Here is a 24,548-nt window from a genome sequence, read left to right as displayed (position 1 = left end):
TGAGCAGAGCTAGATACGCAAACTCGGTGTCTGGACGCAGGTGCACCCAAGGCCCCTCCGCTGCAGGAGGGTTGTCAGAGGCGGGAAGGAAGGTGGTGGGCTCTGGGCAGGGGTCTGTCTTTGTATTTTGACTCACCCTGTAAATATTAGAGCCAGCCCGCTCCACACCCCAGCTGCTGGTGTCACTTGTGGGAGTGTGGTTATCGGTCATACGTCTTTGACACAGCAGTCTGAAGAATGCATTCACTTCTTTTTGTGGAGTAGAGGATTCAGTGCTCAGACACCTCCCTCTTTGCCTCCTCTTGCCCTGTCCTCAGGATGAAGCTCCGTAACAGGTGTGGTTAAATCAATACTCCAGTTTATATTATTATTACGTAAACTAATGTTTACTGATGGGCCAAGTTGGGTTCTTTCATTATATTTTTCCCTGAATAAATTTTTGGTTTTCGTTCTCCATGTGTTTCATTTTCCCGTGTTCCTCATTTGTCCCCAAATCTCACAGTACTAGGAACTCACTCTGTCTGTGGTCAGACACCATGCTCCAATTTTCTCCCTTATTATAGCCTCACAGCCACCATCTGAAGCTCCCTTTTAATGTTACTTAACAAATCCCTTTGCTCCTATCCACCAAAGGGTCCTCTTTCTGGATCCCACCTACTTCTCTTTGTTGTTTTGCTTCATTGTTGTGCTGGAACACATCTGCCAGTAGCTTTCTAAAAAAAGGTAGATGGGAGATGAATTCGCAGATCTGCCAGCATTTTTACTGTCCCCTCACACGCGGTTGATAGTCTGACCAGCGAAGGTGTCTGGGCTGAAAGTAGCTCTCTGTGAATTCTGCCGGCTTGGCTTCATTGCCTTCTAGATTCCAGCTGGCTGTTGAAAAAAAATCTAATGTTACTCTGCTCCCCATTTCTTTATATGTTGCATTCTCCCTCCTCTGGTAGCTTTTAGATGTTCTCTGTCTGCTGTGTCTTGAAACCACACAGTGATGTACCTTTAGGTGGGTCTTTTTTCATTATGCTGGCCCTAGGCAGACCCTTCCAATCTGAAGGGTGACAGGTGGCTCTCCTCCAGCTTCTGTCTTACTCCTAGACCAATGAATGGCGAGGACTATCGTCAAGTGGAGCGTGTCTGCCCAGCCCCAAAGCATTTAAGTTCAATGTATTTTAAGGCACCATGCTGGCCAAAACAGATTGGACACCCAAATGCAGCCTCCAGGCATCTAGGCTGTGCCCTCTGTTGAAGATATGGTTAAGAGTATGGGCTGTGAAGACTGACGGACAGACAGACCTGGTTTTGAATGTTAGCTTCTTATCTGTAAAACAGTCAGTTTCAAATCATAGAGCTGTTGTAAGGAATATATGAAATAATGCAAGTAAAGTGCTTAGTGCAGGGCCTGGCACATAGTAAGTGTTTAATTTATAATAGCTGTTATTATTGTGGTGAATCAGAAAGTAGCGACGGTGATGAATTTTTTAATACGTATAAAAGCAGCCTTCTCTCGAGCCAATTTACGAGCTGGCTCACGTGTGGAGCGGTGGCGCCACCTCATGCTCATAATTAAGAACCGCAGTGCGCCCGGCCAGGCGTGGCTCAGCGGTTGAGCGTCGACCTAGGATCCAGGCGATCGGGGTTCGATTCCCGGCCAGGGCACATGCCCGGGTTGCGGGCTGCAGCCGATCAATGACTCTCTCATCACTGATGTTTCTATGTCTCCCTCTCCCTCTCCCTTCCTCTCTCTGAAATCAATAAAGATATATTTAAAAAAAAAAAAAAGAACTGCAGTGCAGTGAGAAAGGCCTAACAATGGTTCAGAGCCAAGTGGGGCTTTAGGGTCCAACAGATAAAGGTAATCATCATCCCGGAAAAGGAAGTCTAGAAGCTCTGAGATGTTAAGGGAAAGACGGGATTCAAACCAGCAGCCTGATTTCGTAGCTATTACACCATACCAAGATGCCATTATGCCACCACATAGCACAGTGTCCGACCCACAGCCACCTGACTCCCAGTGCGGGGTTTCCCTTCTCTGGTGGGCCAGCAAGACACAAGGGGGGGGGGGGGGGGAGAAGTTCAGCCTCCACAGACACAGTCAGAATTTCACACAAAGAAAAAAATTAAGAGCCTATTTTAATTCCAGCATAGGAGCAAGTTTTGTGTTGTACACGTTAGGTATTGTTTGTAGTCTGAGTTATGTGTTAGAGGGTGCTACATATAATTTTTTCAGGCGTGAGGCCTCCAAAGGTAGTAATCTGGCTGGTTTTCTGTTACATGCAGCCAAAAGCATCTTTCCCAGCACAGCCAGATCCTCTGTGGGTCCGTCAGAGACTAGGGAAATTCCCTTCTTGCCACAAATCCCAAATCTGAATCCCACAGCTCCAGGGCCCCCTCCCTTTCTCTCCCCTGGGAAAGTCCTGCTGAGACCCCCAAGGCAGTGGTCAGTGATCATAGCCTGCTTTGGGGCTTCTGAGATCATCGATCAAAATGCCCAGGGCTGTGTTGCAACTGCAGTAATGATACAAATCTCCATTTCTCAACTGCTTTCCACAGCTGGGCTTTCCATAAGCTTCAGCATTTAATATGACCCTTACTACCCCAGGAGCTACCTGGTTTCTGTTACCTTCCCCATTTTTTTTACCCCTACCCGAGAACACGCTTAGAGAGAGGAAGGGAGAGAGAGGGAGAGAAAGAGAGAAACACTGATGTCAGAGAGAAACATCAATCGGTTGCCTTCCCTACATGCCCCAACCAACCCGCAACCCAGGTATGTGCCCTGACCGGGAATCGAACCAGTTACCTTCCGGTAGGCAGGACGTCACTCACAAAACTGAGCCACTCCTGCCAGGCACCTTCCACATTTTAGAGATGAGGAAACTGAGGCTCAGAGAAGTAAAATTAAGTAGGTGAGTGAGACTAGAGCCCAGGAAGACCCGAACTCAAAGGGTGGGATCTTTCTTCTACTATATGTTGCTCAGGGAAGCTTCTGGAACTCAGCTTTAGAGATTCAGGGTCTGCCCTGCAAAGTTTGTGGTCTTTGAGGTGCTATGGGACCTGTAAGAGCGAGACAGAGCCCAGACCAGCACGACCCAGAGGCCCCCAGCCTCTCTCGCACGCCCTCCACCAGGCCCGCACCCTGGGCCCACAAGCAGACACCGCAGCCCTGCCAGGGTCTGTGAGCAGATGCAGATTTATTATTGCACAGATTACAACATCCCGGACCCTTGCCCCAAACACCAGCCCCAAAACCAAGCCCGGAAGCTGACAGCCTTGGGCCAGACCAAGAAACCTGGACAATGACTCCAGAGCCCAGGCCTGGAGCCTGTCAGCCCTGAGCAGTGCCCCCAGCCTGCCCCCCTCGTTCCCTAGGAGTCCAGCAAAGCCCAAACACAGATGCAGAGCCAAGGGCCCTGGGTGGATGGGAGGATCCGCAGGCTTCTCTCGCAGAAACGCAGTCCCTGACTCCAGCCGCGCCGAGGCTTCAGCGGGCCTTGAAACAGCATGTGCGCAGCTGGACGGAAGGCCCCAGTACCGAGGGGGAAGGGAAAGCACACCCATCAGAAGCAAACTTCAGGTCGCAGAGCTGGCCTGGGGAGGCCGGGCCACAACTCCAAGGCCCCGGGTCCACAGAAACAAAGGCAGGAGAGCAGCAGCACCTCCAGCTCTGCCTGGGTGTCATTGCCATGACCTTCCCCAGCCTAGAGGGGCCTGGAACGTTCTTTCCACCCTCCCGGGGGCAGCTTCTACCAGCCCTCAGCTTCTACCCACCCCCAGCCAGCACAAAGCCCAGAGACCCAGTGTGGTACCAAACATTTGTAATGAGCTGCATGCAAACCTCTTCTGCCACGCAAGCCGAGGGGCTTATCACACGGACCACACGGGTGGAGCCCTGGACTTGCTCCTCTCCCCTGGGAAGTGCTTGTTGACAAGCAGCCTGCCTTCAGCACCTGCCTAAACGTCTGGCCCGGGGAAATCTGTCTGGGCTTCCAAAGGCTCCCATGCTCAACGTCCCTGAGCCTGTGGTGGGCCCTGGTTGGGGAAGCGGCCAGACCAACTCACAGGGCCTCACAGTAGCTTTGTCTTGCCAGCCCCCAGGGCTCCTTCCTGTGCAGTGACCCTCGGCACCCTGAACACACTTGAACCCCTAAATGCGATGCCAGCCTCAGGCTCAGGCACACCCAAACACAGGGGCGTCCCAACCCCCCTTAGCCTTTCTTCCCACCCCACCCCCTGGCCACCTGGTCAGTGGCTTCCTAGCCAAAGGCTCTAGTCCCTCCCGTCCCCTCCTCTTCTGTTGGTCCAGAAGGGAAGCTAGCTGGACAGGTGGGAGGAGACAGGAGCACTGCATTCCGGGATATTCAAACCGAGCATGGCCATTTCCTCTACTGTCATCCGGAACACCTGTAAGCAGGGGACAGAGTGTGTGCTGGGTGAAGACAGTGAGAGGAAGGGCCTTTGAATCGTCTGAGGGCGTCACCCTCACTGCTGGCCCACCACAGGGATCTGTCAGCCCAGCAGCCAGAGGTTAAGTTAAAGCGGGAGAGAGGTAGCAGGAAGGGGACCGGGATTTAATATTAATATTCTGGTTTGGTGACTTCTCCCAAAACACACAAAAGCCTGAGGAGGGGGTGACCTACAGGAGCAGATCGGGGCTTCCCCTGCCCCTGGGCAGAGCTCTAGGAGGGTTTCCAGCACATTCTACCCCTCCGGGCACCTCCATCACCCAGCACGGGCGCCCTGGCAGGCCTCCTTAAATGTGTGCAGCATGGGTACGAGCTGGGACCCAGGGCCCTGGGTACAGAGTCCAGTCCTCCTCGGCCACCCTGCCCCGCACTGCAGAACGATGCATCTTCGTGTCCATCGCAGGAACGCCTGGCTCTGCAAAGAGACAGCAAGGAGGTCAGGTGAAAGGAGGGGGGAGGACACATGGAGGCTGGGCCAGGGTTCAAGCCTCGGGCTTGATATTCTCGGGGGCAAGATCCCCCCACGCCCCACCCCCCCAGGGTAGCTTCTGCCCCATGGCTCTGACTCGGTGGGATCAGACACAATTCATTTTCCCTCTGGGTGCTGCCTCTGCTCATTTGCACGCGCTGTTCCCTTTGCTTGGTGCACGCTTCCCTTCCTCCCGCACTGCCAGCCGGCTCACCCCCTCCATCCTTCAGGCCGTTAGGTCCTGGGCCCCCGCGGCACTCACTCCCAGATGCCCGTGAAACAGGCAGCATTCACCCCAGGCCGGCCCCTGCCAGGCTAATACTGTCAGTGGCTATGTTTACATGGTGACAGGACAGGGATTCCTTCTTCTCTGGGACAAAGGTGGATCCCCCACCCACACTGAGCTAGGACGAAGGGAGGAGGGCCTTTGGTGGGGGCAGGACAAGAGGCAGAAACCCTGTTAGCATTTACCCTGTAAAGACTGGTCCTAGCAGGAGATTTTATTCGTCTTGTAGATACTTCATCCTGAGACCAGTGAGGACCACCTTCCTTTAACCCAGCCTCCCACTTCACCTCCTTTTCATGGGACCTTACCCAGACCACCCTCCCAGCTCCATCATAGAGAGAAAACCAACTGACTGACAGCAGGGTTTCAGGAAAAGAGGAGTGAGGGACTGGCTGGGGGCTGAGGGCAAGAAAGGGAGGCAGAGAGAAGAGGGTCCGGCCATCCCAGATGAACTGTATCCAGATCTGTAAGGGTCTTGGGGGGAGGGGAGCAAGAACCGTTTTGCTTGACATTTGAACTGCAAGACTTTTACATCATGAGCTATAAATTAAGGGTTTACTCCCACTGTGTTCACCCCATTTCTCAGGACAGGGGTGAGTCCCTGCTGTACCCCTAGATCCCAGCAAAGCAGTTGCTCAGTAAATGCTGGCCAAATGAATGAATGCATGAGCGAAGCCCTTAGTGTGTACCTGATAGAAAGCAGGTGCTCTGCAAATGTTGAGCTAATGAGGGGTGTGTGTGTGTGTGTGTGTGTGTGTGTGTGATCAATCTATCAAATCCACATTCTAGGTCCCTGCCTCTGATGGGAGGTGGGCCTCAATTAACCACAAGCTGAAGGCCCAGTAGGCAACAGGCCCTTTTTTCCCAACATTCCAACACCCTGGTACCCAGAACTTTCTATGGGCTCCCACCCTCTCCCCTAGCCTCACCTGGCAGACGAGGGTCAGGTCAGGAGGTGAACAAAGAGGATAGCCAAGCCGATGTTAAGCAGGATCACCATGCAGATGAGAACAGTGTTGGGGACCTGGAAGCAGGGGAGAGAGGCTACTTGAGTCCCCATGGCCTCTGAACCACCCCCACCCTCCCCATCACCACAGGGTGAACAGAAGAGCAGGAACCTTCAGAGGGACCCTCCTGAGAGCACCCCCTGTCCTGCTCCCTGCTGGGTCTAGCACCTGGATGGCAGACCATCAGAGCTGGAAGAATTCTTGAAAATAATTAACCAAACCACTTAGGGTCCAGAGAGGGGCAAGGACGTGTCCCAAAGCACACACTGGGCAGTGCTGGGCCTGGAACCCAGGAATGTGGCTTTCCCCACTAATTCATCCGGGGCCACATTCATCAGCCCCTAGGAGCCTAGCTTCACTCTTCCTCACTGCAATTCCTAGGTCCCAGCCTCCTATAACAAACTGGGAGATCCAGGACCCAAGCCCTGGTGGGCCCTTCCTCCACCTCCAGGAAGCCCTCCTTGCTACACCTTGTAGCAGATGCTGCTGATGCCCAGCTAGGATCCCTCTGACCCTGCAGGCGCTCCTACCTGCCCCTCCCCTCCAGCTGCTTAGGGCTCCCAGCTGCTCCCTTCTCCAAAGAACTGCCCCCTGCTGACCAGAGATGGCAGGTACAAAGGCGGGTCCCCTGCCCCCCTGGGGGGTGGGGGTGGGGACACTCTGCAGTGTAATTTACGCTCCCAAGGCTACCGGGGACCAGGCTGCATCTGACAGCCCACATCGGCGCCGTCACCCGAATCCCGCCTGAAGCGCCACCACCCGCAGGCCCCGGGCCCCCGCCGCAGCCTCACCTCCTCCGCCGCGCCCTCGGCCTCCGCCAGCGCCGCCTCCTTCCGAGACCTCTTCTTGACCCCGGCCTTGGTCAGCCCCCGGGCCTCAGTCTTGCGGGCCTTGGCCTTGGGCTCGGCTTTGGGGACGATGGGCTTGGGCTCCAGCTTGGCGGGGGTCTCGGGGGCAGGCTCCGGGGCCCGAAGCGCGGGGACCTGCACCGGGGCGGGGCCCGGCGACGGGGGCGCGGAGTCGGACGCGCAGGGCTCGGGCTCGGGCTCGGGCTCCGCCTCGGGGGGCGGCGGCGTGCCGGGCGCGGTGCGCACCGCGTAGCTGTGGTAGCCCCGGTACAGCGCCACCTCGGGCTCCCGCGACGGCGGGGGCGGCACCTGCAGCGCCTCGATGGCCATGTGCTCGGTGGCCGGCCGCGCGGGGCTCAGGCGGCCCCCGGACGGCGTGGCCGGCCGGCTGCCCTCGGCGCCCGACTCGCCGTTCCAGGCGCCCGGGCTCAGCAGGCCGTCCTTGGCCGCGCCCGGGCGGGGCCGCTTGGGCTGCGGGGGCGTCCCGGCGGGCGACGGGGGCCCCGCCTCGGGCCCGGGGGTCTCGCGCTCGTGCAGCTGCGGGCTCTCGCGGGGCCGCCCGGGGAGGCCAGCGGCGCCCGCGCCCCGGCCCGGGGGCTCCAGCAGGCTCTCCGAGTTCTCCAGGATCTCCTGCAGCAGCCGGCGCTTCTGATACTCCGGACCTGCCAGAGAGACGCGGGTTCGAATCCCGGCCCCGCCCCTGGGGGATCCTGCGCAAGCTGCTGAACCTCGCCGAGCCTCGTTCTTCACCCAGCCAGCGCTTGCCCACCACCTACCGTGTGCCAAGCACTGTTTGAAGAAACTTCCAAATATTAACTCACTTAACAGTTGTACTACCCCTGTGCGGTCGATGTTATTAACCTGCATTTTACAGATGAAGGAAGGGAGGCTCAGAGAGGTGAAATCACTTGCCCAAAGTCGCCCAGACGACAAAGGGCAGAGCCAGGACGAGTACCCAGGAAGCCTAGCTCCAGACTTTATGCTCTTAACGGTGACACTGGTCTCTTTCCATTCCCGTATCTGAAAATTTGGCCTAATCATACCTATTTCATATATACTAATAAAAGGATTAATTGCAGGCCCTGTCACACAATGACAGCTAAGTGTTGTCAAGACCACTCAAGGCCCGGCAGCCAGCCAGTGCCATGCTCCCTGGGACCAGCAGGGGGAGAGCCGGGACCAGGAGCGACTTGGCCTCCCAGGCACAGTTCTGTGTTCCAAACTCTTTTATTTAGTTTACCCTTGGTCTCCTTGCTGCAGCCAGAATAATGCTTAGAAAACAAATCTAATCATGCCACTCACCTTAAAACCCTTCCTGCAGAGAACAATATCCCACCCTGAGGGGCTCTCACCACTCTAAGTACAAGGTCTGTATCAGAGACGGGGGTCCTCCTTACTCTGCAGCCTCCTTTCTCAGGAAGAAGAGGCAGCCTGGAGTGGGGCCAGTCCACAACTGGGGCCTCTGATACCCTCTCCATGAGTCCCCTGTGTCATACCTTCCCATGCTTGCACCATGCCCGTTTCTAGAACTTACAGGCAATCGTGAACCCACTTGGGCATCTCAGCTTTCCAGTAGGCAAAGAAAAAGAAAAGTGTCCACCCCTGGGGCCCTCCTCCCCTTCCCTGTCCTGACTGTCCCCTCCTCGGCTGGCCCTACCTGGCTGGTAGAAGTCTGGAGCCAGCTCCCTGGCCAAACTGCGGGCGATGTTGGACTCTTGGTTGGCAGCCAGGGCGGCCTGTTCCGCAGCCTCAGCTTTGGCCTTGGCATGGCTTGTCCTAGGAGATAACATGATGGAAACTCAGCATACCTCTGGAGAATCAGCCCCGTACCCATTCTTCCCAACTCACAGAGACACCTTGGGCAGAGCATTCATTCACTCAGGCTGTCAATGAATATTTATTGAGCATTGTGGCCCAGACTACTGTGCATTCCTCAGGCCATTTCCTCTTCTTTCTGGGCACACAGACAGACAACATTTCCCGGCCTCCCTTGCAGCTAGGTAGGGTCAGGTCACTGAGTCTTAGCCAGCGCACTGTGGGAAGAAGTGATGTATGATCTTTCCAGGCCTGGCCCATAAAAACCTCCCCTGTGATTCTGTTTCCTCTCTTTTTCCTCCTGTTGCTGGTGAAATGCAGAGGAGACCGACGCCCCAAAACAGGGTACTTCATCTTTTTTGTGTCACAGACCTTTCTGGCATCTGGTGACGCCTATGTACCCATTCTCAAAATGTTTTAAAATGCATAAAAGACATATGATTACAAATGGGTGCAATTATATTGATACACTGTTAACAAAGTACTTAAAAGAACAAACTTATAATGCAATATGTCCTTTATCAATACATTATACAAAATACTAGCAGGTCTATTATCTACTGAAATTTTAAAGTATAGATTAGCACAAAGGATATTTCAAGGATACCTGCAACAATAGTAATGTGACATGAAAATATATGTGATTTCTACTGGTGACAAAATCATACATACTGCTAATACTATTGTAGTTTATTGTTTATTTCCATAATTGAAGAAAATGCTAAATTTCAGTTAGAGGCTGGTAAAAATAAAGATGTAGTTTTCCCATCTGTTGTAAACACTTTTGGTGCTCTGCCCAGGTCCCTTTAATGGACAGATGCACCAACTCCTAGGTGCTGTATTGGCTGCTAATGGGTCATTGCTGTCCCAGAGAACTGCAACCAATAGAAGCCACTTTGTTCCAAGGTCAAAACACCCTCCAAACTAGGAAGCCCACGACCAATGACTGATTGGTCCCCTCTCGCCCCAAGAGGAACCAACTCTAGGGTACAAGCGAGGCTCCAGAGTCCCTGTGGGATCAGGTTAAGGCAGGATGCCAAGTAAGATCACATCCTTGCTTAGCTACTTCCCTATCCAGTCCTGCTTCTTTCACTCCCCTCTCTCCTGAGAGTGTTCCCTCATTAAATCATGTGCACAAAAATCTCCATCTCAGACTCAGCTTCTAGGGAATCTAACGTAAGATAGCATCCAAGTTCATGGACTCCCTGTGGACTCGACTTTAAGAAATACAGTAGAAGGAACCTGGGTCCATAAATGACTATTGCATAGAGCAAAGTCCCCTCCCACAGTCCCACATTGGAACATTTAAGCATTAAATTTAAACAGTAAATGTAGAACATTTAAGCAAGTCTTAAACGTGTATTGCATTAAGCACCGGAGATTCAAGGGATGTTTGTTTCAGCCGTTAGTCTAGCATGATTAATAGAAGCACCTACTAAAATAATAACAGCCGCATTTATGAATGGGCTGGCACCACTCTAAAGGAATTACAGAGATTATCTCATGTAATTATCACAATGCCATAGAAAGTAGGTGCTGTCATTATTTTCCCTATTGTACAGAAAAGGAAACTGAGGCACAGAGAAGTTAAAACTTGCCCTTGGTCCCAGAGTCATTAAGTGCAGGAGCTGGGATTGTGAACCCAGGTGACTCTGGAACCTGTGTGCATGAGCATGTGTGTGGCCGGGAGCAAAGGACAGAGATCCCTATGGATGAGACAAACCCATCCTATGCCCTCACTGTCAAACAAACAACAAATATTATTTAATAAAATGTAACTGGATTAAAAGTACTTCGTTGTGGGTCATGAGGAGTGCCAGGAGGGAAGAGTACAGAATGCAATGAAAGTACAGAAGAGAAAGACTTGTTAGAGGCCAGCGGAGGAGACGGGGTGGTCAGGGAAGGTTTCCTTGAAGATGTGACCTGATTTAAGTTGAGACCTGAAGGCACACATAAATTAGGCCCATAGAGGTGAGGTGGGGACAGCGAGCCAGGTTGAGGGAAAAGCATGGGCAAAGGCCCTGAGAGGGGGTGAGAGCTCAGTGCCTTTGGGGAACTGAAAGGTCAAATCAGTGCCCAAATGTGCAGATGAGTTAATTCCTCAGGGAGCTGAGGCACCTGTGTCTCTGTATCTCAGTCTCCAGCACAGAATCGGGCCCCCATAAGGGAGGTAAATTTTACTAAGCTCCTACCGCATGCCAGGCCCCTTATGTTATCCCTTTCAACCCTCAAAACTGCCTAGGAGGTAGTTTTTACTATCCCTACTTCACAGGTGGGGAAACTGAGTCTCAGACAGGTATCTTGCCCAAAGATGCAAAATAATAGTTAACACAAAGTATTTACTACATGCCAAGGGCCTTACAGAAATTAACTCATTGAATTCCCCTAATAACTGCATGTGGCAGATGTTATCACCATCATTCCCCTTACAGAGAAGAAATCCAGGGCACAAGAGAGCTTTAAGGATCTCGCCCAAACTCGCACAGCCAGCGAGTGGCAGAGTGAGATCTCCAACCAAGGCATTCTGGGATCTAGAGTCTGTGTCCTTCACTACAGGCCATGCTTCCACTCAATAGTGAGTAGTGGAGCCTGGCCGGAGTCGCTCAGTTGGTTGAGGGTCGCCCCGTGCACCGAAAGGTTGCCGGTTCAATTCCGGGTCAGGGCACATGCCCAGGTTGTGGGCTCAGTCCCCCAGTAGGGGGTGCACAGGAGGCAGCCAATGGATGTTTCACTCTCACACTGATGTTTCTCTCTCCCCCTTCCTCTCTCTCTAGAAATCAATATAAAATATATTTTTTTAAAGTGAGTAAGTGGCGTTCAAGCCCAGAAGTATCTGGTTTCCAAGCCTCTGGCCTCTCCACTCTGCCACACTGCCACGATGTCTACTGAAGGAGAGAATATTTACCGGATGAAAGTATACATACATGAACGCACCCAAGCACATATGTGTGGGCAAGGGGGCAGCACAGGGAACAGTTAAGAGCGTGGCTCTGCAGTGGGCAGCCCTGGATTCCAATTCTGGCCCTGCCAAGGCTGGGGCCAGGTGGAGGCAAATGAAGCATTCACCTCAGGCTCTAAATTTAGGGGGATGCCAAAAAACTTGGTAATCTAGATAAAAAATATTTTAATGTAATATTTTTTAAAGTCAAAATTCACGCAAAAAAAAAATCCTTGATGAATAAGCTATGAACAAATTTAAATAAAGATTGGGTCAGACCCAGCACTTGCATGAGTCTCCTCACTCTCCTCACCCTTGTCCCAACCCCAAGGGGGCTCTAGGGCCTTGGGTGAGTGGCTTTGCCCCTCTGTGCCTCAGTTTCTTCATCTGTAGAATAATTATTCTCCCCTCTTGGAGTTGCTGTGAAAACTGGGAGGCAGCACCTGGAAGTGTGTAGCCCAGGGTGGGGGCCTGAGTGATGGTGGTGATGATGATGATGGTGACCGTGATGGTGACGGTGACAGTGACGGTGATGGTGATGGTGGTGAAGGAGGCGGCGGCGGAGAAGAGAGGAGGAAGAAGGCGTTTGTGACATCAAAACTCAGTGTGGTGCATGCATTTCCCCAGGATCACATTTGCCCGTCCACGAGGATGTGTGATTCAAAGTCCTAAACTTTTCAGAGACACTTCCCTGGAAACCTGAAACCCCAGCTCGCCGGGGAGCAGGGCACGAGCTGGGCAAACCTTCCAACCGAGGAAATGTCCTTTTGTGCTAAAGCGAGCTGGGCGAGGCTTGTTTCTGGCGCTCTGGGACTCTGCTGACGGACTCCTCGGGCCGAATGGCAGCCTTCACACTGAGCCCTGGAAGATTCTGGGGGGCTCATCTGTGGACCCTCCACGGAGCCAGAGGAGGGGTTGAGAGCGGGCTGGCCACACAGCACACTCCTCTGCGCACGTCCATCAGTCTGACGAGCTGAATCCTTTACCAGCCCCCCTCTTCAATGCCTGAAATTTCTGGTATGGCTCCCCAGGGCCCCAGCCTTCACGCCAGGAATCCCGTGTTCTCCCACACCCTCCTTCCAACATCCACAGCCATCGGTCACCTCTTGTCTCTTCTGGTCCCTCGTGGCTCTTGAATCTTCCCATCTCTCCATCCTTCTGTCACGCCTCCTGCAAAGCCCCACTCCCACCCCGCCTCCAGGCCCGCTCCTTACAACTGACTGCATGTGGTGGCACCGAGGCGCGGTGAGCGTGCTTAACCCATACAGCCAGTGGCTTCGCCTGTTGCTCAAAATCTTTGCAAGGCTTCCTATGCTGCTCAACATAAAGTCCTAATTCCTTAGCACGGCCTTCAGGGCTCTCCGCATCCTGCGCCCGAGGCAGCCTTGATGGGGTGTATCTGGCAGCTCACAGGGTAAAGGGCAGGCAGAACTGCTGTTACGCAGAGGATCTTGTTTCTAGTTCAGTGCCACTCAGTGTGGTGCACACCTCCCCTGCCCACAGCCCCGCATCACCTGGGAGCTTGTTGGAAATACATGGATTCTTGGGCCCCACCCCAGACCCACTGAATCAGAATTTCTGGGGGAGAAGCCCAGGCATCTGTGTTTTATAAGCCCTCCAGGTGCTTCCTCTGCTCACCAGCCTTTGAGAAGCGTGTGCTAGACAGAGGGAAATCCAGCCCAGTCTTGGATGGTTCCCAGCCTGCTCAACCCCCTAGGAGCCTTAAGTGTTTCTCTTTAAGCACCAGGATCTCTCCCAGGTTCTGCTAGGCAAATGCAGGAACTATTTGTTCTGTGACCCCTCACAGTGTCTGGGCTGATGCCTCCGGACTAGGGTCTCCTAGGATGGCTCTGACCCTGTTGGGGCGAAGGGAAGGAGCAGTAACTGGGGCAGAGGGAGGGGCAGGGATCAGTCACTCTTCTTGATTTCATTCGGATTATCTTTCTTATCTTTCGTCAGCAGGGTTAAAAATAAGGCCGGTGGTTCAGGGATAGGGGCAGGATTTGAACCCCTGAGAACCACTTCTAAGAGCATCTACCCCCTCACCTGCCTCCATATCTCACCCCCAGGCCCCCAACTGCCTGGCTATAGCCGGCCCTGCTGCCCAGTTGTCTCCCCCAGGCACGGATGGCTTCTGTGGGCTTACCCCTGACACCACGCCTTTGCTCAGGCTGTTCCCCCTCTCAGAATGCTCTTTCTCCTCCTTCCAACTCCCAGCCCTAAAGACTAGCTCAGGACCCTTCTGTGGACGGATTCATTCATTTAATACAGCTTCATGGAGTGCTTGCTACATAGTAGGCACTGTTCTGGGCACTGTGGATACAATAACAAATCAAGCCTCAAAAAATCCCTATGGAAATCCCATTCTTTGGCAGAAGGGTTCTGCAAACCACCGCGGCAGGCCAAATCCAGCCCGAAGCCTGTTGTTACAGCGCCTGTGAGCTAATAATGGTTTTTATATTTTTAAATGGTTGGAAAAACCAAAAGAATAATCTTTTCTGACACGTAAAAATTATATTACATTCAAATTTCAGTGTCCATATAAAGTTTCACTGGAACACAGCCACGCCCATTTGTTTATGTATTGTCTAGAGTTAAATAGTTGCCATAGAGACTGTATGACCTGCCAGGCCAAAAATATTTACAGTCCGGCCTTTACAGAAAACGTTTGTTGATCCCTGTTCTAATGGATTCACTCAACAATGGCCTCTTTTACTACTATTATTAATAATAATAATCTGTTATTTGTGGAGCACTTTGTGCCCAGCTCTGTGCTATGGCTGCCTTTACTCATATGACCTCAGAGAGGTGGAGCCACTTTCCCCAGGTCACACAGCTAGAGAGTGAATCTGCCTAAGCTCTTACCCCTGCACCAAGACCTCTTGCCATTAACTCTGGCCAGGTCTTCCATGTGCCGGGACCAGGGTTGGGGATGACTAGGGCCCAGCAGCCTAATGCATCCCTGCCAAGTCAACCGTGCAACCTCTCTGAAAGTCAATGGGTGAACAGGGGCGTGGGGCAAAGCCTCTAGACCACATAGTGGGGTGCGTAAGCCGAGGCAGCTCTGGCCAGCATGCCTGGTGCAGGTCCTGACTCTGCTTCTTCCATTCTCGGGCAAGTCTGAGTCCCCGGAGCCCCAGTCTCCTCATCTGTAAGGAGGGGATAACAACAGCACCCACCTGGGCAAAACGCTGTAAAGAATAAATGAATGAACAGTCATATGGCCCTTAGAACAGTGGCCAGGACACAAGAGGTGCTATAGAGGTGCGTGTAAAAAAAATAAATAAGAAGCACAGTGTTTTTGGAGAAGATGAAAAGAAAATCCTGAATGTACTCAATGCCACTGATTTGCTCACTTTAAAATTAGAAAGTAGTCCTTCAGAACAAGTTGTCCGTGGTCGGTGTGGGGCACAGAGGCGATAATCTGCAGGCTGCAGAGGTGCTTGAAAGGGACAGTGCTGCCAAGTGTCTTCCTGAGGTGGGGATGCTTCAGATGCCACTGCCCTGCCCTCTCCCAAAATAGCCTCTCGCCCCCGCTCTGGCTGGCCATGGCCATTTCCCCCAGAACAATCAGGGTCAGAGCAAACCCGAGCAGGAACCACAGCTGGGGTGTCTAGCCACCTGCCCAGACAACTCTCTGGGAGAAAGCACCCTACCTGCCCAAGGATGTAGCAAGGGCCCAGTTAGAGAGCCCTGACCGACAAGACCTTCCTCCCCACCCCACCCCCTGGGCTCCATTTGGCAAACATGTGCTAAGTCCCTGCCCCAAAGGCCCTCGGCAGAAGGCTTAAGGGCACAAGCTCAAGTTCAAATTGTAGCACCATCTGACCTTTGCTCTCCGGCCTCAGTTTCCTCAACTGTGAAATGGGGACAATAATAGTCATTTCACAAAATTACTAGGAGTCAGACGAGATAACACAAAAGTACTTAGCATAAACTGAGCACTTAACAAATATTAGCTATCATTATTATTACAGTTTTTTATTATTATAACAATGCTTACCAGCAATTCCCTTCCACAATTCTATGGACTGCCAACAAATTAGAATGTAAACACTGTTTCAAGGTTCACCCACGTTGCAGTATGTATCAGTACTTCACTCCTGTCTACTGCCAAGTAACGGTGGTTGTGTGATAAACCATATTTAGTTTATCTGTTCATCAGCTGGGGAGCATGTGGTCCGTTTCCACCTTTTGGTTACTATGAATAATGTTGCTGTAAGACACTCATGTACAAGTTTTTGTGTGGATGTATGTTTTCATTTCTTTGGGGTATATGCCCAGGAGCAGAATTGCTGGGTCATATGACAACTCTGTGTGTGACCGACCTTTTGAAGAACTGCCCAGCTGGTTCCAAAGTGGTTGTACCATCTTGAGCCCCGTGGGTAACGTATGAGCACTCCATTTCTCCACATTCTCACTGGCGCTTGCTGTTGCCCATCTTTTTCATTTTAGTCATACTAGTGATTTGTCAGGTTGTTTTGATTTGCGTTTCCCAGATAGCTAATGATGTTGAGCATCTTTTTATGTGCTTAATGACCATTTATATGTCTTTTTAGGAGAAATGTCTGTTCAGATCCTTGCCTATTTTTAATTGGTTTTATTTTGTCTCTTTCTTATTGAGTTGTAAAAGTTCTTTATATATTCTAGATATAAGTCCACTATCAGATACATAAGTAGCAAATGTTTTTCTCATTCTGTGGGTTGTCTTTTCACTTTCTTGATAATGTCCTTTGAAGTATGAAAGTGTTTATGTTTAATTAAGTCCAATAGTCTATTTTTTCTTTTACTGCCTGTGTTTGGTGTCATAGCTAAAAAGGCTTTTCCTAATCCAAGGTCATAAGATTTACTCCTATATTTTCTTCTAAGAGTTTTATTGTTTTAGTTCTTACATGTAGATCTATGACTATTGCTTCTAATAAGAAAAATGGAAAATAACCCAAGGGTTCAAATGGTGGTAGGTGCCACAACCATTTCACAGATGAGGAAACTGAGTCGCAGAGAGTTTAAGTCATTTGCAGTTTAAAATAATATGGCTTCATCATAAAAAAAAAATATCTGGGAATTTAAAAAGAAAAATTGCTGTTATAATTCTGGTATTTTGAGGTGGTTAGAAGCACAGTTGTGTGACTGTGGGTGACTAATGTAACTTTTCTGTGCTGTGATTTTTTTCATCTGTAAAATGGGGATATGAATAGCCCCTACCTCACAGGGTTGTTGGAATTATAGAGAGAATTAAATTGTACACAAAGCATTTAAAGCAGGGCCTGGCCCCTAGTAAGCTCTATGCAAGTGTTCGAAAAATTTAGAAAGTGGATTTGTTCTAGTTGAAGTGGGGGGCATGGGTTCTGAGTCTGCGGGGCTGTGCCACCTCCTTGGGCCCTATGTAGAACCTCCCACATTGGAAGCCCAGCCTGAAATCCCCAGGCCATGGAGGTGACCTCTTTCAGATCATGTGTTATGGTGACCCTCCTCCCTTTCTTAAAGAATGCCAGTCTGGCTGGGAAGTCTCCACGTGTGACTGAGTGTGTGATCCCTGCCCCAGCCTAGAAAGGGGGAGGCAAAGTAATAGAGTTGCTGTTTACTGAGTGCTCACTCTGTGCCAGACACCTGGCCTACAAGGTTGGCTGAATAATGGCCCCAAAGATATCCAAGTCCTAACCTCTGGAACCTGTGAATGTGACCTTATATGGCAAAAGAGGCTTAGCAGATGTGATTAAGTTAAGGATCATGAGATGTGGGGATTATCCTGGATTATATGGGCAGGCCCTAAATGTAATCACGGTGTCCTTTTAAAAGAGAGGTAGGAGGAGATGTGATGACATAAGAGAAGGCGATGTAAGGATGGAAGCAAAGACTGGGGCGATAAGCTTTGAAGATGGAGGAAGGGGCCACAAGCCAAGGAATGGGAGCGGCCACTAAGAAGCAGAAGAGGGTTAGATTCTCCTGTCAGAGCCTCCAGAAGGAACCAGCCCTGCCAACAACAAGAAAACACCTTGACTTCTGCCTGGTGAAACCGATTATAGGCCTCTGACCTCCAGAGCTGTAAAAGAATACACTGTATCATTTTAAACCACCAAATGTGTGGTAATTTGTCATGGCAACAACAGGAAACTTAAAGCAACCTGTATGATCTCATGTCATCCTCAAGACAACCCACTTTACAGGAGAAGAAATGAAGGCTGAGAAAATCATTTCCCCGAAGCTCACAGCTAGTGATTGCCAGAGCCAGCTGGAGAGCGAATCCAGGTCTGCCTGGCCCCAATGCCTTGGCTGACTCATGCATCTGCTACGCCGCTTCAGTTCAAGTTTGCTTTCCAGAAGGGCCCAGCAGCTGGGACTGGCCACGGCCCAGCCTGGGCCATGGTGTGGCCCTGAGTTCTGCATCCCCAGCATTCATCCTGCTCATCTGCGAGGGAGGGCTCCAGGCTAGTGGTTACCGGCAGTGACGCCCCTACTCCCCTGAAGAAAGGCTAGTCCACAGGGGCCTGGGAATCACCTGGAAGACTACCTATGACTGAGGTCTGGCTGCACTCTGGCAAGCCCTGAGGGGTAGGTACTATCATGACCACTAAATAGGGAAACCAGGCGCAAGAGGCAGCGTGACCTAAGAGCAGTCACCTATCAGGAAGTGCAAGGGTTGGGCTAGACCCCAGGTCCGGGTCTGACCCCAAGCCTGTGTCAGCCAGTGCGTGATGGGCCTTAGGGGGCATCCTGGTCTAACCCCTGCTACCCCACAGGAGGAAGACAAGAACTGGTTAAGACTCAGGTTTCCTGAGCTGGTCCTGCTCTATCCGATGTTCTCTAATGCTTCCTTGGAGCTGGAAGGCTTGACTGAAATGCAGGCATTAGGGTGATATTAAAAATATCCAGCAACTGCTACCGTGGAGGGGGGAGCAGCCAACCGATGAGAATCGTGCCACGGCCCCCTGCTGTGCCGTGTGGTTAACTAGTTGCTGGGTCCTGGGGAAGTCAAGGTCTTGGACAAGGGGCGAGGTGAACAGGGCAGTGATGGGGTGGGGGAACGCTTCGGGGCTCAGGGCAGCTGCCGGCTACAAGCCGGTACAAACTGGAGTATTTCAGACCTGTAACAACTGGTATGACGTTACTGGAGTGTCCAGCTAGATACTAACTCTGGATGTAAATTTTCCTTCTTATGCTCCATCTTGTCCAAGAAGCCTTTCCCAGAAATTTGATCTTGACCTTCTGGTTAAGACCCCACAGTGTCCTTCCCAGTGCCTGAAGGGTAACATGAAAATGTACATATGACTTCACGATCTAGCTCCTGCCAAACTCAGCCCTCCAGATAGCCAGAAAATGCTAGTTCTTCATACGTGCCCTATTGTTTCCACCTCTGGGGCTTTTACACATGCTGTTTCCTCCCCTGGGAACTCCTGTTCCCACCCTCATCCTTTACCTCTTCATTGGGTGAACTCCTATTCATCCTTCAGGACCCTTCCTCAGGAAAGCTTACCCTGATTGCCTGCTCTCTACTCTTATAGTCCTCTGCACTTAGCTGCCCGGTCACTTTATTTCCCTCTGTGAGCCCCACAAGGGGCAGAAGCCCCACTGTTGTGCCCCTGCCACTGGAACAGAGGCTGGCACATAGTAGGTGCTCAGTATACATTTGTTAGGTGAACACTGTGTTGTATGGATCACATAGCCTTGACCATCAGATTCACAGAGGTGGAAGGACCCTCAGAAAGCATCTCCTCTCATTTAATAACAACACAGCAACAAGATGGAGAAACTGAGGCCCAGAGAAGCCTGTGTGATCATTTGAGTAACTGAAAATGTCCACTGTGATTGTTACTCTGGTACACATGTTAGACGGGTCACTTACCAAGTGCCCACACATATCCTATCACTTAACACAAACAACAACCTTATAAGAGAAAGAGTGTTATAATACTCAGTGTACAGATGAGGAAACTGAGGCTCTGGGCATTTCAACAATTTGCTCAAGAGTACACCGCCGGCAAGGAATGGGTTCCAGACGGTAGCTCCAGAATCTGTGCTTCTCCAACACTCCTTTCTACTGCCACTCCACAGTGTGGCCACAGGCGCTACCAAAGAGGGCAGCAGGCCCTGCTTCTGTCTCTTCCATGGAGACTGGCCAAGACCTGGGCACATAGTAGGTGCTCATGGAAACCTTGGGCAATCAAGGTGGCACAAGAATGTGATCATGTACCAGGTATCAACAGAGTAAAACCCCGGACCTCTTCCAGCCTCTTGCTCTAGGAACCTGGGAGGTTCCAGACAGCCTAGGAGTGGCCCTCCCCAGATGGCCACGATTGTCACTGTGCTCCAGGAGGGGAGTGAGCCTGCTGGAGAATGGCCTCACCTTTTGCCCACTCTGCTCCTTGGGTCCAATCCAGCCTGAAGGATGCTGAATCCCCTGGGGCCCATCATCATCACCATCATCATCAATAAGCAATACCTGTCGAGTGCATATGCCGGACCAGGCACGATGCTAAGACGGTTGGCGTGTCTTATCTCATTTAGTCCCCACAATATTCTCTGAGGTAGTTATCACTATCAATTTCCAACCTACAGATGAGGAAACTAAGAGTGAAAAGCGTATGTAATCATCCAACTCCCACAGCCCATAAGGGAGAAAGCCAGGCATTCCAGTGTGGCTAACACCGAAATAAGAAGGTGGAAGCACTGTCTAGCGTTGGAGTCAGATGACCTGGTTTCAAACCCCAGCTCCCCCACTTCCAAATTGCATGACCTTTGTCAAGTCATGGAACCTCTGAAAGTCTGTTTCTTTCTCAGTAAGATGAGTTAATAATAATAGCGCTTAGCTACCACTAGAATTATTGCGAGGATCTGTAGCATATGAAGTGTACAGTCATTCAATAGAGACCAGTATTTATTAAGCACCTACTGTGTGCCAGGTCCTGGGCTAGATCTGGGAGTGCAGCAGTGAAGAGGCGAAACTCATCTCCTGGAGCTTTATACACCACCCTAGCAAGGCACATAGTAGGTACCCCATGAATGGTAGTTACTATTTGTGTTACTATTACTTAGAAAGTGATTTTTCTCCTCAGGGGTTGAACTCCCCGCCCCCGGGGGTAGGGGTCTGTTGGGATCCCCTGCCCCAGAGAGCCCGCTGAGTTGGCTCGGGCGTGCACCCCACCTCGCCCCAGCCGGCCCAGCGAGCCAGCCGGCGATGGCATTCGCAAGCCTGGAGTCAGCAGACATCTCCTGCCTAAATAAGGACAAGGCGCCCGGGGAGCTTTCTGTGAGCCTGAGGAATGTGACAGCTGAGCCCGCCCCGCCCGCCCCGCCCCCGCCTCCGGCCCCTCCCCAGGTGGGGCCCCACTATGGCATTCTAGCTTTTCCCAGAACACCCCCAGTGTCCCTGACCCCTCTCACCCTGCTCCAGGCTGCTCTGAAAACTGATAAGGAGCCTTGGGAAGGAATTCCAGGCAGCTGCATCTGCTCCTAGGGGCTGGCATCCCGGCTGCCACAGGGACTGGAAGAGGAAGCCATGGGGGGGGGGGGCAGGCCAGCCCTGGAAAACGAGCATCCCTGGGTTGGAAAAGCATTTCCAGAGGTTTTATTTGGTCCCAGGAGCTATGCCAGGCATGAGGTCTCTGGAGGAGCTTCCGACCCCCACTGCTGCCTTCCTGTCACAAAACCACATCACAGCAGTCGTGACTGGGATGAGTACTTGGCTCCTGGTGAGATGGGGACAGGGGAGACACACCCAGCCCCAAGCATGGGGTCAGGGAAGGCCTCTTAGAGAAGTTTTCCCTGAGTCTGAGAGAACCCTGGCACCAGATGACCTGGGTTCAAATCCTAGCCCTGCTCCTTCTGGGCTGTGTGACCTTAAGCTAGTTACTTTACTGCCTTGTGCCTCAATTTCCCCATCTGTGAAATGGGACAATAATAGCACCAACCTCTTAGGGTTAAAAGGATTAAATGAATTGGTATTTGCAAAGTGCTTAGAGCAGTAAGAGAGGTTATGTTCTCAGGCTTTGTTTAGGGTGACTGGAGAGCTTATCATTCAAACTAGGGTATCTGAAGGCAAAAGGGAGGCTGTTCATAATACCCAGCAGGAACCAGAGTTGTTCCAGGCACATGGGCCTGGGGTCATCCCAGCCTTGACCATACAATGGTGCCAGCTGAGGCTGAAGATCAGCAACCATGTCTATCATTTTTGCGAACCCTGCAGCAATGAGCATCCTACCCCCACACAGTAGGTATGCACATGGGCTGTTGAGGTCTTGTTTCTTTGGACAGATACAACCTTCAGAGTTCCCAGAAAAAAGAAATAAAACTTACAATGAAAACATTTAAAACCAAAACTTGAGCTAGAGGCCAAGGAAGAATCTAAGATTTTAATGCATTAACGAAGAGATACAGTGGTGCTTCGGTTTTCGAACATCTCCATTGATGAACGTTTCGGTTTACAAATGCCGTAAACCCGGGAGTAAATGCTTCGGTTTTCGAACACGCCTCGGAAGGCGAACATGCCACACGGCTTCCGCTGAGGGCAAGATCCTGAGGCCCAGCTGTCGGGTGTGAATCCCTCAGTTTTCAAACGTTTCAGAACTCGGTCTTCCGGACGGAGCACATTCGAAAACTGAGGCACCACTGTATTTACTGAGCTCTTCATGTGGGTCTGTGCCCAGGCCCTGGGAGGGCAGACTGATGGGGAGGGGAAAGAGGTGCCAGAGGAACAAAATAAAGCAGGTTCCATTCTTGGTGGCCAACGATGGCTGGTGGGATAAAGAGGGAGGATTTGGAGACAGAGCCGGAGACATAGAAAAGACACCATCGGGGAGGGGTCAGGCCATGAGTGGGCCTGAGGGATGAGTTGGGGGAACAGATCAGACGACAGATGGCACTGTGGGGAAGGGCATGGGGAACAGCCTGAGCAAAGGCAGGGAAGTAGGCCAAAGGGGCGTTGTGGGCAGGGAAGGGCATGTCACAACGGCTAAGAACCAGTTCCTGGGAACAGGTATCAGGGTCCGAGTCCCATCTCCACCCTCCATGCACGAGCTGATGTCTGGCAATTCATGTGACTGCTTCTCCTCACTTTCCACAGCACTATGATGGAGCTAATGATACCCTCGCCCTTCAGGGTTGCCCAGAGATGGCGCCTATGAAATTCCGCTCAGTTTGTGGCATGCTGCAAATGTAAAGTGGGAAGCCACACGGAAAGGATTTTTGCCTATTTTGTTCGTTGATGAATCCCCAGCACCTAGAAAGCCACCTACTATAGCTTTTCCTTTCTCTGAGGCTCTGGGATGACAGAGAAGAGAAATCTGCCTTTCAGGCCAGTGTCTCTAAAGTATGGAATGCTTACTACCACTGGTAGGACCAAAAATGACAGGCAATCCCGGGACACTCATTGATATCATTGTTCCTTTAAAATGTGAATTCAACCATCCTGATCCCATCATTGAGAAAGTCTTATTGGGTACTTATATGTCTTTAATGAGTCTCTTATATTTTGTATTTTTATTATTTAAAATTTTTATTAATTTTAGAGAGAGGAAAGGAGAGAGAGAGAGAAAAACATCGATGTGAGAAAGAAAAATCCATCAGCACCTCCCACAAGCACCCCGACAGAGGACTGAACTCACAACCTGGGTATGTACCTTGACTGGGTATTGAACCTGCCACCTTTTGGTGCACGGGAGGATGCTCCAACCAGCTGAGCCACAACGGCCAGGGCATGTTTCCTTTTTTAACAGAGCAGAGCAGCAAGCAGCCTCAATCTGGGCTTCTGGTGAGTACTGAGGGATGGTTTAATGTTTGCTTCATTGTATTATCTTTTTCGTGTGCGTGTGTGTGTTTTCTGCTTGTTTGGGTTTTTTAGCTAACTCTTCTTTATGTAACACTGATCTCTATTTATAGCAATGAACTGAAGTTCCTTTATAAAAATAAATATAGGTTTAATAAAGTTAAAGTATTTTTAAATAGTAAGGAAATAATAACCCAGACGTTACATGGATAGGGTATGGCTCAGGAAGGTACATCAGCGACTGGCATCTGGGAACTCGGCCTTACCCTACGCTGTCACATCTCTGTGCCTTTGCCCACGCTGGTCCTCCTCTGTCTGCTCTTCCACGCCGACGTCCCTGGGATGCTTTGGCCTCCATTGGGGCTGAAGTCATCTCCCAAAGAAGCCATGACAACAGTAGCTGCACATGGCTGGGGCGTGGGAAAGGCCGAGCAAGGAGGTGAGTCTGGGACAACTATTTCCCCAAGGACAAGGCAAAGGGAGCTCAGTGCCCCAGGAAACGGAGACCCTTCGAGGGCAGGCACTTGCCCAAGGCCATTCAGCACTCTGTGACAGAGGCCTTCTCACCCTCACACACCGTGGAGCGGATGACGGAAAAGGACAACTGCTATAGACAGCCTCGGATCAGTAACTGCACTTCAGGGAATTTGTCCTAGAAACACACTAATCCACAGTTTTTTCTAACAGAGCTCAATTCTGGAAACTACCCAAGCAATCCTGTTCCACAACACAGGCCTCAGTAGCTGAATTATGTGTATACGGAATACTATGCAGGTGTTAAAAACTGGTGAGGTCCTTCATTTGGAAAGATATGGAAAGATCTCTGAAGTCTACACAGTGAAGAGAAAAAGGCCGGATTCAGAACAGTATGTTTAATATGCCGCCTTTTATGTATGAAAGAGGGAAGTTGGCATCTAAATGCGCATTTGCTTATTTCAGGTGGAACTGTATGAAGTTTACATTTTGG

At 51.1% G+C, this 24,548-nt stretch overlaps 1 protein-coding gene across 1 annotated transcript in view; it reads right to left on the bottom strand.

Moving 5' to 3' along the window:
- Nucleotides 1–4,185: 4,185 nt before the first annotated feature.
- Nucleotides 4,186–24,548, bottom strand: part of JPH2 (junctophilin 2) — a 58,816-nt gene continuing 38,453 nt past the window's right edge. Inside the window, exons 3-6 of the mRNA XM_087818545.1 lie at nucleotides 8,725–8,843; nucleotides 7,011–7,729; nucleotides 6,142–6,236; nucleotides 4,186–4,872 (exon numbers count right to left, since the gene is read on the bottom strand). Coding sequence (XP_087674671.1) covers nucleotides 6,156–6,236; nucleotides 7,011–7,729; nucleotides 8,725–8,843 — 919 coding nt within the window. The 3' untranslated portion in view covers nucleotides 4,186–4,872; nucleotides 6,142–6,155. The remainder of the gene's footprint in view (nucleotides 4,873–6,141; nucleotides 6,237–7,010; nucleotides 7,730–8,724; nucleotides 8,844–24,548) is intronic.

This window comes from Miniopterus natalensis, chromosome 7 (assembly GCF_054644295.1).
Source record: "Miniopterus natalensis isolate mMinNat1 chromosome 7, mMinNat1.hap1, whole genome shotgun sequence".
NCBI lineage: Eukaryota > Metazoa > Chordata > Mammalia > Chiroptera > Miniopteridae > Miniopterus > Miniopterus natalensis.
The sequence above is the reverse complement of the archived record's forward strand: the minus strand, read 5'-3'. Positions and strand labels throughout refer to the sequence as shown.